The sequence below is a fragment of the Ammospiza nelsoni genome, chromosome 18 (assembly GCF_027579445.1).
Source record: "Ammospiza nelsoni isolate bAmmNel1 chromosome 18, bAmmNel1.pri, whole genome shotgun sequence".
In the NCBI taxonomy this organism is placed as follows: domain Eukaryota; kingdom Metazoa; phylum Chordata; class Aves; order Passeriformes; family Passerellidae; genus Ammospiza; species Ammospiza nelsoni.
The window spans coordinates 5,623,602-5,639,790 of record NC_080650.1 but is presented as its reverse complement, the minus strand read 5'-3'; the positions used below and the strand labels follow the sequence as shown (position 1 = coordinate 5,639,790).

General features: G+C 43.1%; 2 protein-coding genes across 2 annotated transcripts in view; both read right to left on the bottom strand.

The window, feature by feature from the left end:
- Positions 1-749: 749 nt before the first annotated feature.
- NOC4L (nucleolar complex associated 4 homolog) lies at positions 750-9,733 on the bottom strand. The gene is made up of 15 exons (XM_059484998.1): positions 9,603-9,733; positions 9,308-9,431; positions 9,108-9,214; positions 8,719-8,826; positions 8,432-8,581; positions 7,806-7,905; positions 7,471-7,505; positions 7,317-7,367; positions 6,652-6,763; positions 5,961-6,021; positions 5,311-5,421; positions 2,993-3,156; positions 2,533-2,615; positions 1,711-1,824; positions 750-1,425 (listed from the first exon to the last, which is right to left on the bottom strand). The coding sequence occupies exons 1-15, from the start codon at positions 9,696-9,698 to the stop codon at positions 1,309-1,311; spliced, it is 1,533 nt and encodes a 510-aa protein (XP_059340981.1). The 5' UTR covers positions 9,699-9,733; the 3' UTR covers positions 750-1,308.
- Positions 9,734-9,842: 109 nt separating this feature from the next.
- Positions 9,843-16,189, bottom strand: part of EP400 (E1A binding protein p400) — a 47,795-nt gene continuing 41,448 nt past the window's right edge. The window contains exons 50-54 of the mRNA XM_059484963.1: positions 15,972-16,167; positions 15,490-15,620; positions 14,937-15,098; positions 14,151-14,228; positions 9,843-12,358 (exon numbers count right to left, since the gene is read on the bottom strand). Of these exons, the coding sequence (XP_059340946.1) occupies positions 12,086-12,358; positions 14,151-14,228; positions 14,937-15,098; positions 15,490-15,620; positions 15,972-16,167 (840 nt within the window). The 3' untranslated portion in view covers positions 9,843-12,085. The remainder of the gene's footprint in view (positions 12,359-14,150; positions 14,229-14,936; positions 15,099-15,489; positions 15,621-15,971; positions 16,168-16,189) is intronic.

The window sequence follows — 16,189 nt, the reverse complement described above, 5'->3', positions numbered from 1 at the left end:
AGAACAAAGAAAGAGACTTCCAAAGAAAAAGAGGAGAAATATCAATCCTCAGAAACACCCCATCTGAATTCAAAAGCATCAGAAAGGAAAAAAAATAAAAAAGATGTAGAGCTCTACACTGTGAGGACACATCCACTGTTTGGAAAGCATGAAAAAACTGGATGAAGAAAATGTAACACTTCAGTGTCTCCAAGACAGCTGCAGTTTTCCTTGACTAAACCAGACTTGGCTGCCAGAAATTGGATTTTTTGGCCTCTGCTTTCTTGATTGTAATTTACTCTTCCACAAAATATGATTTCAAATTATGCAAGCAGAGTTTAAATCTAAGGAGGTAACATTAAGTTGTTGAAAGTGAGTTTTAAAAAAGTCCTGAGTTCATTTGTGAAGTTAATAATGAGTTTATCTCAAACTTAAAACCTTGGGGGGAAACCCCATCAAATGGAATTTGTGCATGACTTCTGCAAGTATATGAAAAATTAACAAAAGCATCCAGTAGCAGTGGAATTAAAAAGTTATTAGCCCCTGGATACACTCTGGCCAGAGCTCCTAAAACACATGCTGCAAGCAAAACCACAGCAAGCTGCTTATCATTCTGAAGCAAAACTCAAGGATTAGCCTCCCACTGCACATCAGCTGGCCTCCCTGCTACAGCAGCACCAGGATTATGCTCACTTCCAAAGCTCATGAGCATTTGGAATCCAGTAACCTCAGTGCATGAGATGGGTGTAGAGGAAGGAACACCAGCAACATTTCCTAGATGGATTTACTGAGCACCTTCTGAGCTGTCAGACAAACCAGTTTCAATGCCTTGAACATGAGAGTGCTGAGTACAGGAATATAAACATCCCTCTCAAGATGAGCTTAAAAATGCATATAAAAATATAATTATAATACATCAGGTGATTACACTCATGTATTGAAGACATTTATTACAAACAGGCTGTCAGCTCTCATATAAAAGTAAAATATGTGAAAAATAAGAGCAGTCAGAGAATGCAATTCCCCTCAGTCCCATGGAACAGCAGTGAGGTGTCTGTTGATGCAGCCCCTGGTCACAGCCAGCCCCAGCAGCTCTGGGGGAAGGACTGGGATCCCAGCCATGAACAAGTCCAGAAATCCTTGCTCTGAGGAGAAATCCCTTCCAAATACCAGGTGGCAGTCTGCAAGTGTGAGAAACACAGCAAAGTCCATCCAGGAGCAGGAAGAAGGCTGCAGCTCTCCTCACAGAGAAGGGCTGCAGAGCACAGGGGAGCTTTCTGTGTCCCTAAGATCCAGCTGCTGACAGATGTGTTTTGGTAAGAGATGGCATCAGTCTAAACTGAAGTGCTCTGCAAAAATATCATTCTTCTTCCCAAACAAACCTCGTACAGGCTCAAACTCCAAGGGCACATCAACAGCCTTTTTCTTTACTTCTCTATCAAAAAGCTACAAAATAAAAACCAGAAAATATTGTCAAAATTCAGCACAGGCTCTTCACCCCAATAACACTGCACACTCTAAAGTCTTAAAACATCCAGCAAATAAACACTTCAAAGAAAAAAGCACTGTTGCTCATGCTGTTATTCAACAGACCATTTTCCTGGTTTGCCCTGGTAACCAAGTCAGTGTAGCTCCCTCCCCAGCAGCAAGGCAGATAACAGGACATGGCTGCTGCATGCAGAACCTCCTTTCCTCTGGTTCCAGTCATTCACAAAGGCACAGCAGCATTACCTCAGCAGCTGAGAGCTCCAGGAGCCCTGATATGTCATCCTCCATTTCAGACAGGGACTGGTTCAGGACAGCAGCTGCCTTGGCCACATCTGGGTGATAATGGCTCTGGAGAGACTGGAAAAGCAAAAAAAATGGGAGATTATCTAAAAGTACAGGGTAACACACATCCATCTGCACTGCCCATTTGTGGGTCAGATCTCCAGTGACCACCAAATTCCATCAGATCCAAGTTTGCTGCACCATGCTACTACAAAGTTTCAAGAAATCCTCATTTCAGGCATCTTTCAAAAACGTCAAAGGCTCCTCTCACATGGTCACATCCAGCTCAAGATAAATTCATCTATAGGCCATGCTTGCACTGCATGACCCAATTCTGCCACCTCACAGTGCCCTCATGCCACACCAAAGCTCCAGCTCTCCAAGATTCCAGCTCCTGCACATCACTCTTGCTACAGCCCCCTACACAAACTCCTCATCCATTTCTAGAGGATAACCTGGCTCGACTCAATTCACTTCCATCATGCTCACCAAGTTCCTCTCTCCCCTCCAGAGCCTGGTCCATTTACAGTTATTTAGTCTGTTTCAGCAAGTTCAAATGTGAGCTCACAAGCCACCCACTAATTAGCACATACATCTCTCCAGTGTATGGAATCCTTTGCTAGGATAGAAAATGATGCAGAGTAAAAGAATTCATCTCATTTGCAAGATAAATGTCAAGCAGGTTCTTGTGAGAGGGGCTGTCCACTGCCAACACATGTCAAGGAAGCAGCAAGGGTGGAAGAGACCCATACCAGAGCAGATGCTCATTTTGGGATGACATACCTGAATCTCCCACACAGAGCTCTGCAAAGCCCTGCTTTCAGATGGCTCCTCCTCCTCCATAACATATGGATCTTCTGACATATCTAAGGAAACAGGAGATACACAGCTAACACCCCCTGTGTGGTGCACATAAACCCAAAGGGAACACAACCCCAGAGCAGTGCTGCAGCCAGAGTTGCTCCTTCCCAAGTCATTTATGGTTCCAGGGACCATAAATCCCAGCATGACCCAAGAGTCACTGCTGGCAGCACTACAGAACCATGTTACTTTTAAAGAGCAGAGCAAGTAGAGCACTTGGAACAGCTTTGAGTTTAACAGCAGGAGCCTGCTGACCTTCCACAAACCCAAGGGACAGGACAAAGGCATCCTTCCAAACCTCAGAACTGCCATCTCCCCTTTTCCTCCACAGCTATGCTCCTCTTTATGCTGCCTTAAAGGCATAAAACAAGCCCCCCCTTACCTGCTGGCCCCGCTGGCCTGTGCAGCAGCACCTTGCAGGCGGGGTGCCTGCGGAACAGGTTGCAGATGAAGGGGAGGATCATGAGCAGAGCCTCGGGAGGAGCCGTGAGCGCCAGCCGCGCCAGCCGCTTGATGAACGCTGCCACCAGGTAGGCTGGCAGGTGCCTGGGGACAGCAGGGGACAGCCTGTTAGAGCCCTGGCAGGACAGCCAGCAGCCTCAGCCACCCCAACAGCACGGCAGGGGGCTCGTCAGGCTGTTCTGGCTGTGGAGTAAAGAGAAGCTTTAGGAATTGTGGTGTTTGTGAGGGTCCCCAGGATGAGGTGAGAGATGAGAATGTGACTCCAAGTTCTCAGAAGGCTGATTTATTAATACACCATATTATACCATACTATATGATATTCTACCATATTATATTATATTATATTATATTATATTATATTATATTATATTATATTATATTATATCATATTATATTATATTACATTACACTATACTACATCATATCATATTATATTACATTACACTATACTACATCATATCATATTATGTTACATTACACTATACTACATAATATCATATTATGTTACATTACACTATACTATATTATATCATATTATGTTACATTACACTATACTACATAATACCATATTATATTACATTACACTATACTACATAATATCATATTTTATTACATTACACTATACTACATAATATCATATTTTATTACATTACACTATACTACATAATACCATATTTTATTACATTACACTATACTATATTATATCATATTATATTACATTACACTATACTATATTATATCATATTACATTATATTACATTACATTACATTATATTATATTATATTATATTATATTATATTATATTATATTATATTATATTATATTATATTATATTATATTATATTATATTATATTATATTATATTATATTATATTATATTATGCTATACTAAAACTACACTAAAGAAAGAGAAAGGATCCTCAGAAGGCTTAACAAGAATGAACAATTAAAACTTGTGACTGACTCAGAGAGTCCGACACAGCTGGCTGTGATTAGTCATTAATTAAAACAATTCACATGTTTGGATAAACAATCTCCAGGCTACATTCCAGAGCAGCACAACATGGAGAAGCTGAGGGTTCTCATCTTCCCAGGAGAAGAATCTTGGGCAAAGGGGATTTTTCAGAGAATATCACAGTGACAAGGAATCTCAAGTTTAAGCAGCAATGTGTTGTGTGCTGGCTGGAACAAATTTTGGGGGAATTTACATTCAGGGCATGAAATATCTCAGATCACTGTGAGAGTCAATCCTGACACGTGGCACCACTGCCAAGCACAGCCCCTGTACACAGACACTGTCATGGCAAACTTTATTCAGTCCTTCCATAAACTGAGTGCTTGGCCAGGGAACCTTAATTATATTCTTCTTATGTCATTTTGTGGGTTTAATTAATACACAGGCCATGATGTTAAATTTACATAACATTTCCAAGCACTGCAGCTGTTAATGGGAACATAAAGCTCCCATGTAGTGTAAATGTGCAGCATAATGCTTTTTTTAAATGGTAAAAATGCAAATTTCTAACAGCAACCACAACATTTAAGCCCCTTCTTCACATCAGAAGATGAAAATGACAATTTTCAGTCACTCAGGCCTCACTACACCTGCAAGGCTCAACAAAGTTACCCACAGGTCTTGCCACTCTGTCCAAAGTACACGAGGACTACAAGGGGGTTGGATATGAAGTGCCTGGTGCTGTGCTGCTCCTGGTTTATTTTATAACATATGACAGCAACTATATGACCAGCTGCCTATCCAGCTTCTTTCCTGTGTACAATGAACTGACAACATCAAGACAGGCTGTCAAACACTTCACATTTCAGTGCTTTATGTCTGCAAAAAGCCATCCATTTATCAACAGCTTTGTAATCTATAAAAACCCAGCAAATTTTACTTTTCCATTTTTACAAAGACAAGACAGAAAATTCATCACTTTCACCCAAAGTGGAACAGAGATCAAAAACACATCCATAAGCACTTGCAGCTCAAACTCTGATAACTAACTGCAATTCTTCCTTTCTGAAAATCTATGGCTGTGAGGCAAATCTTCAAAAATAGCACATGAAATGTTACACAAGACTACAATAATAGTCTCAGATTCAGTTTTCTCCACACAAAATGTATCTAATCCAGCAGGAACACTGAATACATTAAAATCCAGACATGTGGGAGACTGCTCAGGAACAGAAAAGCAGGAGGAAAATATGTGAGCACACATAATAAAGACGCTACTTACGATGAAGACAAAAAGAGATCAGTCAGGTGGAAAAAGCGAGCTCGGTACTTCACGTGATAGATGGAAGGGTCTAACAGGCTGTACAGCTTCTTGTAAAAGTCAGGGTACTCCCTGTTGAAAAAAAGGAAAAATACAACATCCATTAGAGGTGTACAGTGGGGCTGTGTCTAAATGTCTTTGTGCTTTCATTAAGAGCATCCCAGCCCACTGCTGGGCTCTGTTGAGCTCTCCTAGGCTTCCCTCTACAGTCACCACCTGAAAACAAACTGCAAGGTGAATTTATGGCTCTTGCAGTGCTCAGCCACCTTCAGGGTGTGAAGCCATGACCAGTGACTGCAAATGGTAGAGGATGCAGTGAAAGGGACACCAAAGACGATGGCTTCACTCAGTAATCAGATCAATGGAAATTGATTTTTAAGTGCTGAGCAACCACAGCCTAGAGAACAGACTATTTAACAGTTCAGTTGTAAAAGAAATCAGACAGCCAAAAAAGCTCAGCATCCAAACAGCCTGAACCTCTTGTGCAGTTTGGCTTTCTCATGGGGAATTTCAAAGCCTGAAGGTGTGGTGAATCCATTTCAGTTCCTCTTACATAAAGACATAAATGCAAAAACCTATGTTCCCTTAAACAATATACTCTTTTTACTTACAGATTATGCTGATGAATCAAAATAAACAACCCATTTAGGGCTAGAAGACTGATTGCTCCACCTGTAAGAAAACAGGCAGATATCAACACAATAAAAATAACTAGAAAAAAAAAATCTTTACGTTTTTTCTATAATATAATCTTCCCAGAAGGAAAACAAAACTGAATAGCTGAAATCAGAGCCAGTGTGATGGCTGAAAGGTGAAACAATTTCTTCTGCACCCCTCCAGACTCCCAAGTTTCTTACAAAGATTAGGCTGCAGTTTAGTTGAACAAATGTTCAACAACTGAGACACAAAAATGTGCTGCTTTAATTCCTCAGCAAAGTCACACTGGGGAGGCAAAGGTCTGCTCAGAAAGGACATTTCTGCAGCAATCTGTGGATCCTGTGTTTGGATCAGCAGCACTGGCTGAACTCTGTATTTAAAACAAATCACTCCAGTATTCTACGCTTCCCCAAAGCCTTAAAAATTATTTTCCTTACACACAAGGAGCAATGACATTGACAAACACAGGGTAAAATCATCTCACTTTCAGGGACAATGGAGTTGACCCTAATTCCTTAGCTCCATCCAAGCCAAAAGCACACATATTCCATCAGCCAGGGTGTGGTGCTGCATCCAGCAGAGCTTCCACGTCCATCTGTGCCATGCTGGAGGTGCCACAGAGGATAGAATGCTGTTCTCACTCACCTATGCCATAGGCCACTGTCAAGAAATCCATCATGAGAGTGGGCTCGTTCATGTAAGGCAGGACAGAGTCGTGCAGAATGACAAGAACCTTCTTGTAAAGGCCAGGGGGCAGCTGTGAAGGACAAAACAACAGAGAGGAACAAGCACTGCAGGGAGCACTCAGTCAGCAGCAGCAACCTGTGGCTCAAAAAGGCAATGCACAAGCAGAAGGGAATGTGACAGGAAAATAGAGAACAGCAGGAAAATACAGCTTGCAGCAGCAGTTCCCAAATGGGAGAGTTTACAGGTGACACCAAGGAAGTTCATTCAAGAAGCAGGTGCTCACAGCTAAGTGTCATCACTCATGTGGGGAAAACCACCAGGAAAAAGGCTGGGAAAGTTTCAGCTTGTGAGCAGAGATTGTTATGCTGCAGATCACCCTTATGGGCAGAGATGTTTAAGGTAGAGAAAAAAGGCTGAGGGTAAGGAGAAAAGCAGACAATATATGAGGTCACGTTTCTTGGCAGAGTGATCCCACAGAAATGGTCACTGGGCTGTTCCCACCCAACACCCAAAACATCCTGGGGTCCCACCAGCAGCTTCCTGCAAGGCTGGACACAGCTGCTAAGGAACAGCAATCTTTAAATTAAAGAGCAATGCAGATCAGAGGCAGAAATAACACTCACCTTGTGCTTCAAAAAAGTCAGCCACATTTTTTCAAACACCTGCCTGTGTGCCTTAAAACAGAATTGCAAACAGTGAGTTAAACACGCTGGTACAGATAATGCTCTATTTTAAGCAGACAAAATTTCAATTCTAATGCACCAAATGAACAGTTACCTGCAGCTTTGAAAATTTCAACTCCTCACGGTTATCTAAGAAGAAAGAGAAACCAGATGTTGAACTTTAAATGGATATTTAAAAAATTAAGATGAACCTTTTTAACTTAGCTCTCCGATGCTCTAAAAACTTGGGCTGAAGTACCTAATTTGATACAAGGCCATAACAGACCCCCCTGTAGACTGAGGAATGTGGATTTTTAAGATTGTTTAGAATCACAGTGATCAAAGACGCAGAAATTCTTCATCAGCAAACAATAATAAAGTCTTTACACACTAGAAATCTTAACCTGATTTTCCTTTTCACACACAGTTTATCATGCAGAGTTCACTAACCTTGCTTGACCATAAATTTCACCATCTCAGACTCTTTGTTTGGCATGTTAATGGGTGAGATGAGGGAAAACACATTCTGCTGGTAAAAAGGCAGTGGCCTCTGAGGAAAAAAGGAAAAAACAAACATGAAGCAAGTTCCACATCAGAGAGCAAGATGCTGGGCTTCAATATTGCCCTGTTTCCAAGTACTGAATATATTTAGGAAAGAGAAAGAGAAAAGGATGACTAAAAACTACATCAATAAACTACACACTGGTATATTCTCTGTTGCAGATCAGAAAATTATCTCTGCTTAACAAAACTGGTGGAGTCAATGAAGGAAACAGGTTCTTCCTCTGCAGCAGAGCACACAGAATTAAAAGTTCTCTGTGTGTCACCCAAGCTGTGAAGATTTGGGTAAAACAGAAGCTAGAGCTTAGACTAGAAAGAACAGTATGTGTCTTGAGTAAAGCCAGTCTTGGCATACTGATGTATATAAGAAAAAAAAATCAATGCCTCAGTGGGCACACTCATATCTCTGGCTTCCAAATATTTCCATATACTACTAACTCCTCCCTGCTTCACACACAAGATTCACAACCCAGAGCAGCTCATCCAGAGCCACCTGAGCAGTAACAATTTGTTACCCCCTTTGTCTTTTGCATGACCTGCCCGATGCTGGCAGTGACAGCCTTCATGACAAAGTAGCGAACATCATCGTACTCCAGGTACTCCTGGAAGCGGGAGATCAGCAGGGAGGCGTCCTCGGTGCTGGGGAGCAAACCATCAACAACCACCTAACAAGGGGTTTGGAAAGGAAAGCAACAAGTCAGACTGGAGCACTGGAGACCCACAGCAGTGGGAGGCTGAGGGCACATGAGTTTGTGTGCCATCAGGTCACTGACAGGAGGGACTTTTCAGGTCTGCAGCTTACCTTGAGAAGGTCACATGGAAAAGTTAAAGTTCCTTTCCACTCTATTTTGATCAGCGGATACTGTGCCTCCAATTCTACAAACTTCATGAGTGTGCAGAGTGCCTGCTCCTTAAACAAAAAAAAAGAAAGCAACGTCACAAAAAAACCCCCACAAAACACTTAAACAAGAACAGGGGTCAAACCCAAAGGAGGTACCTTCAAGAGGAGGAAGAATGAAATGAGATATTATTTCCTGAGAAAGCTGCATACTTGCTGCTGGTGAGCAGAGGTGAAGCAGAGCATCAGTGCTGTTTTACAGCCCTGCCTGCCCTCCCACACTGAAACACGGGGCGAGAGCCTCAAGGGATCCCCTGAACCCCCCGCGGGTCCGCAGCGAGCTCAGGACCCACCTTGACCTGGAAGGCTTCGTGCCCCATGAGCTCTCCCAGGCAGCCCACGCAGTCCCTGTAGCGGTGCCGCATCCATATCCTGTACTTGTCCTGGGCGCTGTAGCTCTCTGTGAGGGACAGACAGACACACAGACACAGGCTGGGCTCGAGCCGGGCCGCGCCTGTCCCGGGCAGCGCCGCGGGCCCCGCTCCGTGCTCACCGCCCAGAGAGGCGTCCTGCTCGGGCAGCGGCCCCACGAACAGCTCCCCTCGCTCCAGCAGCGCCCCGAAGAGCCGGCCGCAGATCCTGGCGGCGCTCACGATGTCCTCCGGCTCCTCCTGGCCCTGGGGAACAGCGTGTTAGACCGGCGGCCCGGCAGCCCGCTCCCCTGGCCCGGCATAGCCCAGCCCGGCCCGGCCCGGCCCGGCCACGCTGCCCTCCCTCCCTCCCTCCCTCCCTCCCTCCCTCAGCCCGCTTCCCCGGCCCGGCCCGGCCCGACCCGACCCGGCCCGCACCGCCAGCGGCTCCAGGAGCTCGAAGACGCGGTTGGCGCTGGAGCGGCTGCCCAGCACGGCCTCCAGGCAGGCGGCGAGCGCGGCCTCCCGCGCCATGCTCGCAGCGGAGGAGGGAGGAGGAGCCGCGGCCGCTCCGCCTGCAGGCGGGGCCGGCAGCGGGGCGGGGATCGGGGTCGGTATCGGGATCGGTCCCTCCCGCCACCCACACCGCCCCTCCCGGTACAGAAGGCAGGGCGAGGCGGCGGTATAAAAATGTACACTTTATTACACCTTCAGGTAGGATACAGCACTATTCCTTATCATCCTACTGGGGCGAGTACAAATGTTCATCACTTATGTACAGGCTGACTTCCTAACACACTCCTGGGAGAAAGACACACCGAAAGGAAGAAAAAAATAATTAGAAGGGAAAAAAAGTAATGGTGACTTTTTATCTTCATCAACTGACCTAAACAAGAAACAATCGCCTCTTTAGACACCAAATCAGACCAGCACAACGACGTAGCCAACAGCTCTCCCACTGCTGGAACTGTTCCCCCCCACCCTGACCTTCATGCACATCATAAAAGCTAAACACTTAAAAGTAAAACTGGGGCTACCTAAGCAATATTTCTGGATGAGCAAGGCTATACTGTACACAGTGTCACTATCCATCACCACTGCATCTGCTTTGCAATTTAACCTACTCTGCTGTCAGCAGTGCCAGCTCCCTGGCTGGCAGGGAAGTTTAGGGGATGGCACACGCCAGGGGTTAGCAGGGTCAGGGGAATACTACCGCATGCAAAAACAGCTTTAAAAAAACCCAAAATGCCCTTGTATTTGTACACCTGAGGGTGCAAGAAAAAAAGTATGCAGGACAAAAGAGGTATAAATTAAAAAAATCAGGAACGCTGCCTGAACCAATGTTAACTTTGTGATCTGAACAGAATTGGCTGTACCTATCCCAACTAACACAGAGGAGCTGGCTGAGAATTCTTTCTTGTTTAAGCCATGTGGATTGCCAGGTACCAACAAGTGTGGACATACAGAGGTAAAAACAAACTACATGCTTTCCTTGCCATTAAATAGGCTCCTTTCCTAAAAGAGTAAAAAGATCACAGAATGAAAAAATAATTTTAAAACCATCTCAGAAAAGGAATGTTGTAATTTTGTCTGGATTTTACACATTGTGCAGTTTTATGGCCAAAGTAAAATAAATCCCTTCAAGTCACCATGGGCTTTTTGATTCCTCACTCAGTGCTGTTTGCAAATTCTGTTATTCATTGTATGCAAGAAAAGTAAAGAAACCCCCCACAGTTCTATGCAGCTTTTTGCTTTTTTTTTTTCTCCATAACAATAAGGCAAACTGATTCGGAGGAAGAGGCCACGCTCTATTCACATCCAAAATACCCACCTGAAGATACATTCATTGTTAGCTTTAGTAAAAGAATAGTACAAAAGTTAGATCTTACTCTTTACACAGTTGAAGAATTAAGTCTTAGATTTAATTTCACTATTCTCCCCTTCCCCCAGCCCTCCCCACCCCCTAAGCTGAAAGCCGTGTAAAAAGTACTGAACATTTAAACATGTTGCAAGAGCAGAATGAAACTGAGAGATTCGATTTTATCAGCTGGAGATTTTTTGTGACAGAAGTCCCATGAGAAACAGCTATGGATCATCTGTTTAGCTGCATCTACTGAACAATTCTTTTACAAAAAAAGAAAATGGGCTACACTTTAATACACATTTACTATCAACACAGTATTTACGCAGCTCATGCCTAAAATATCCATTATTTTAAAGTGAAATACGAGAATGAGCACACAGGTTGGGTGATTCAGTAAACTGTACACAAAAACTACTAACAAACATTTTAAAAGACTTACAAAAATGGAGAATGAAACCTTTTTTTTTTTCCTTTTTAATTACATATACTTACAGGTTTTCACATTTATTGGCTAAACTTTGCAGGGAGCACTTCAAGCCTGTGTTAGATCTTCCAGGGGTCTTTACCACAGGGAAGAACACCACAGAGCTTTTGTACAGATGGGTAATACTGTGCAGTATCAGGTTCACCTGGTTTTGTGTGGCTTCACTGTGGGTACTGAGCACACACTGAACTACAGCAAGGAGCTGCACATGCCCACAGGCAGGTGTGGTATTTTAACACAGATGGATTTTACTGACATTCGTGGCAGATCACCATTTCACTTTTGAGAAGCTGGGCAGAATTTCAACCTAAGTAATGCTTGCTTTATGTGGTTTAAATGAGCACAGAGAACACAGAGGCAGAATGCATCTTGTACAGAGTTTGAGTGCTAAACAGTTGCTAATACACTGAAGTTACATGTGAGTTTTCATGTTTAAATGTTCACCAGCAAGAAACCTTCTGCTACAAAAAAAAAAAAAAATAGAGGTGTTTTATCTTCATTTGGATGTTTGGAGTAGCTTCTCACTTGTCTCAGCAAACACAAAATCCTGTGTTTCTCTGTTATTGCAATAGTTCAGCTTGGTTTAGTAGGTGCCTTTAATCTGACAGTCGGTGTCCTCATCTGTACTTTTGCTTGCTGACTCTGGGCTTCAGGTGTTGCTGGTGTCTGGGCTGGGTTCTGTACACCTGGAGCCTGAACCTGGGGAGAGGCTGTGGTCACAACCTGCTGCTGGATCAGCTTCTGCTGCACCACCTGAGCAGTGGCAGTGGTTGCAGGGATCACCTGAACCTGCTGTTGTCCTGCTGTCGTCTGAGAAAGGGTCACGGTTTGGGGCTGAGCCTGTACCTGCACAGCAGGAGGAAAAGACAATTACAAAATGGTTCAGCATTAAACTGAGAAGTCCTTACATTTCTGCTCTACAGAAGGAGTCCTGCTTCCTTAGGTATTTGCTCTCTTAACTGACAAACATCTCAGACAATGATTCTGGGAACAGAGGCTCTGGTTTCACTGACAAACACCACTCTGTCACATTTTCTAGAGCCTTATAAATCAGAACTAGGAGCCAAAGTGCCTGTAACTCTGGTCTCTGCAGTGCAAATCCAAGGACATGCCCTCAGAGACATTCAGAAGGCAGATGAAAGGTATAGAAACCCTACCAGATATGTAGGAAAATTCCTGTACTCCATAAGTGAAGGAGCAGGGAAAAGAACAGAGGGACAGCCAGAGGACCCAAGAGGTTCAAATGCTGACTCTGCACCCATATTGTGACAATAAATACAGCCACTGAGGCTGCCCAGCAGTCTCTGCCATTTCCCTTTCAGACTACAGCTGCCAGTCTCTATTGCCAATTTATGGCAGAATAGTTTGAACTCCATCCAGATATCTAATTTTCATAGCTCTACCCAGAGCAAGGGAGAAAAAAAAAATCAACATCTCCTTGTTCAGAGGACAAGGTAATGAAAACTGAGCAGCTTCAGCTGCCTTTTTCAGGTGCAGAAGCCAAACAAAGCTACAAGGACTTCTGCAGAGGAAAATTTAACTCTTGAATGATCCAAAAGGATTTCAGTGGGAAGCACTAAAAATGCAGATAAAAAGAATGCCACATACACATAAAGACCATAGTTTAAAAAATATTTATCATGGCCTAAGCCTACTGCCACTGAAGTCACTGGTGTACATGGGAGGGAAATTATTTCTCTTTTTGCCACAGACACCAAGTCACAGAGTTATGCCACCATTGATGACTTCTGAAAATGATTTAGGAGCTCTTCCTGACTACAGAGGGCAACTCAAGTTATGTTGACTGATGAGGTTTCTACCTCCTGCTGTCCACTTTGCCCTTGAAGCATTCACATCTGAGGTGGTTATCAGACAGCTCACACCATTTTATCACCATTTGGAGATAAACAGTCACAGATTTTATTCTGCACTGAAACACTGCACTGTGAACTGTGGCAGATTAAGAACTGACTGGCCCAGATTTTTGTGCACCAAAGGCAAGAACTCCATCCACCCTCCAAAGCTAAATCATTCCTGCCAATCAACTGCCTAAGTTAGGCCTGTTGCTAATGATATGGATGACATTGTTCTGAACAGTGATAATTAAACTGCCTGGTCCTTAGGGGAGGGGAACCAAACCACCTGAGCTTCTCCTGCCCAAGCCCTGTCTGTTACAGCACAGATTTGAAACAGCCACCACACCATTCTGCCTTCTACAGAGCACTTGGCACAGCTCTGTGAGCTGAAACAAAACAACCTGTAACCTTCAATTTGTCCTAATTTTTGTGGAAAAAGCTCAGATGGTGCTCATTAGTTCAATTATTTGCTATATTGACTATACATCACCAGAAACCAATTTTTAAGCATCTTTTCAGCTCTAGAAAACACTTTTAAAAATCTGTTTTTCAGTTTATCTACAGTGATGAATAAACATTGCTACATCTATGAAAGTTTTAGACCAGAGAATAAACCTCAGCTGATTCAGTATTCAAGATTTATTTTTATAGAAAGGCACTTGCTATATCCTTCAAAAATACTACCTATGCCACACATAAGGTGAAAAACACACACATTCCAAAAAAATGAGCTTTTGTAAAGATCATGTTTCTAGTGCTATATTTGAAAGAGCAAAACCTACCTGTTGGGAAACTGAAACCATCTGCTGAATGTTGGCAACAGTAGCCTGTTGCTGGACCACTTGTGGGAGTTTTGCAACCTGTAGTGATATGAGATAAAAAAAGATTGGATCAAAATAAAAAGCTGCTGATAGCAGCAAAACACCCAGGCCTGTTCCCGCTAAGTTGCAGCTTGGCATTTTCAGTGAGGTTGAATGTTTATGAAACAGTTTAGATCTGTGAAAATAACTTAGCTAGGGGAGGAAGATAAATATTTTCATTTTTAACCACAACAGAGTAATTTCATCCCAACTACCTATAAAACTGAAGGAAGGACATGAGTTCTAACAGGTTCCATTATCCGGGAGATATTTTGAAAGAGTAAGGCTTCCCATTCCTAACCTCCTTCTTTTTTCCTTGGTAAGGCTGATCCAGTTATGCAGAAAAGAGAGTAAGTGAGTTGTCACATACTCTTGGCTCCCAGAGATTAGGCTGTGATGCAACACCAGAAACAGGAAAACCTCTGGCTGAATTTTCCTTAGTAAACACAGTATGGAATCCCTTGCCTAATAAAAAGGAGTGACTAAATTATTTTATTTCAAAGAGGAAAGACAAACTTGCAGCTCACAGTTGCTCTGACTCACTGTAAGGCCACATATGCAGCACCACTGAAATTTATTAAAAAGTCAATTTAAATGAACATGTGACTAGAATTAAAATGAGTGAGTGCTGAATTCTACCTCACCTGTTGTCTTTACAATTCTCCAGTCCCAGTACAGTTTAAAGGTGTAAACCTGTGTTACCTGTACCTGAATCTGGGCCTGCACTTGCTGGGTTCCACCTGGTTTCTGAGTTTGGGAAATTGGAGTTGTTAAGAACTGGGTTTTAATGGCAGGCTGTGTAGCATAAGTTACTTTTTGCTGCTGTGAAGTCTGCTGTTGGGTCTGGACTGTGACCTGCTGAGCATTTATCTGCACAAGAGAAAAAAAGGCATTAATGACTACAAAAGGCAAGTGTATTTTAAAGAGCAGCTATGTGGGGGAAAAGAGACTAATTACATTTAATTATTGAAAAAAAAGCAATTCAAAAAATGAGCACTAGATGAATGCCTTCATGCATTTACACAAGTATTCAGAATTGAAGTATTTAAAGAAAAGTTTCTCTCTTATACACAACACTCACACAACAATACACTTACTAAAAACTACCAATCAACCACTTTACAGAAAAAATTAAGCACCTGAGAACCTGTTCTCTCTACATATACCTAAGATTCACCCCTAGAAATCCTGACTGACTCTCTAGGGGTGTCCTGGTCACCCAGAACCACTGCACTAGTTAATAGAGAACAGACAATGGTACCTTTTGCTGCACAGTAGCTTGTCCCTGTGCAACCTGGGGCTGGATGGCTTTCTGCTGCTGTGCTGCTTGGTGGTGCTTGAGTTTCAGCAGCTGCTGGACATGCAGTGGCTGTGCAACTACTGTCTGGCCTCCTGAAAATTACAGAAATAATTAGAACTGTAAGAGTCTTCAGTTTATTGCTTTGTACCAGTAATCACAGTCTGCACACACAGATTCTGCTTTTACAGACTTGTACATTTGCACAGGTTTGAGCAGTAACAACCCACTGATTTTAATGGAAATAAGACATGATTTTAATAGTGGAGAAAATTTCTTCTCCAAGGGCGTGAGTAAGACAATTTATTGTTCCAACAACAATTTTCCTATAAGAAAAAAACTGTCTATACTATAGGAGACTGGTATATAATTATATACATATATATACTTGGTATTATATATAATTTACATACAATTCTTCCTATATCCAACTTGCTTTCACATACCTGCTGCTTTCTGTGGCTGCCCAATGGCAACACTAATGCCTGCCACAGTCACAGGGAGTGTGGTGACTCCTGCAGATGACACAACAGCAGCTGGAACAGACACCACTGGAGGCTTTGCCAGAGCAACCTGGGCTGCTTGTGGAGTCTGGGCCTGGATCTGTCCTTGTGCTTGGAGCTGGGAAGCAGGAACACGAGTCTAAGCAGTAAGGAATGAAGAT

What these genes read in the sequence shown, in the direction of transcription:
- NOC4L (XM_059484998.1), bottom strand. Translation starts at nt 9,698, where the DNA reads ATGGCGCGGGAGGCCGCGCTCGCCGCCTGCCTGGAGGCCGTGCTGGGC. An exon ending in TGACTTTTTTGAAGCACAAG is followed by an intron (nt 6,764 to 7,316) that starts GTGAGTGTTATT and finishes TGTCCTTCACAG; the next exon opens with CTGCCCCCTGGCCTTTACAA. An exon ending in GACAGTGGCCTATGGCATAG is followed by an intron (nt 6,022 to 6,651) that starts GTGAGTGAGAAC and finishes GTTTTCTTACAG; the next exon opens with GTGGAGCAATCAGTCTTCTA.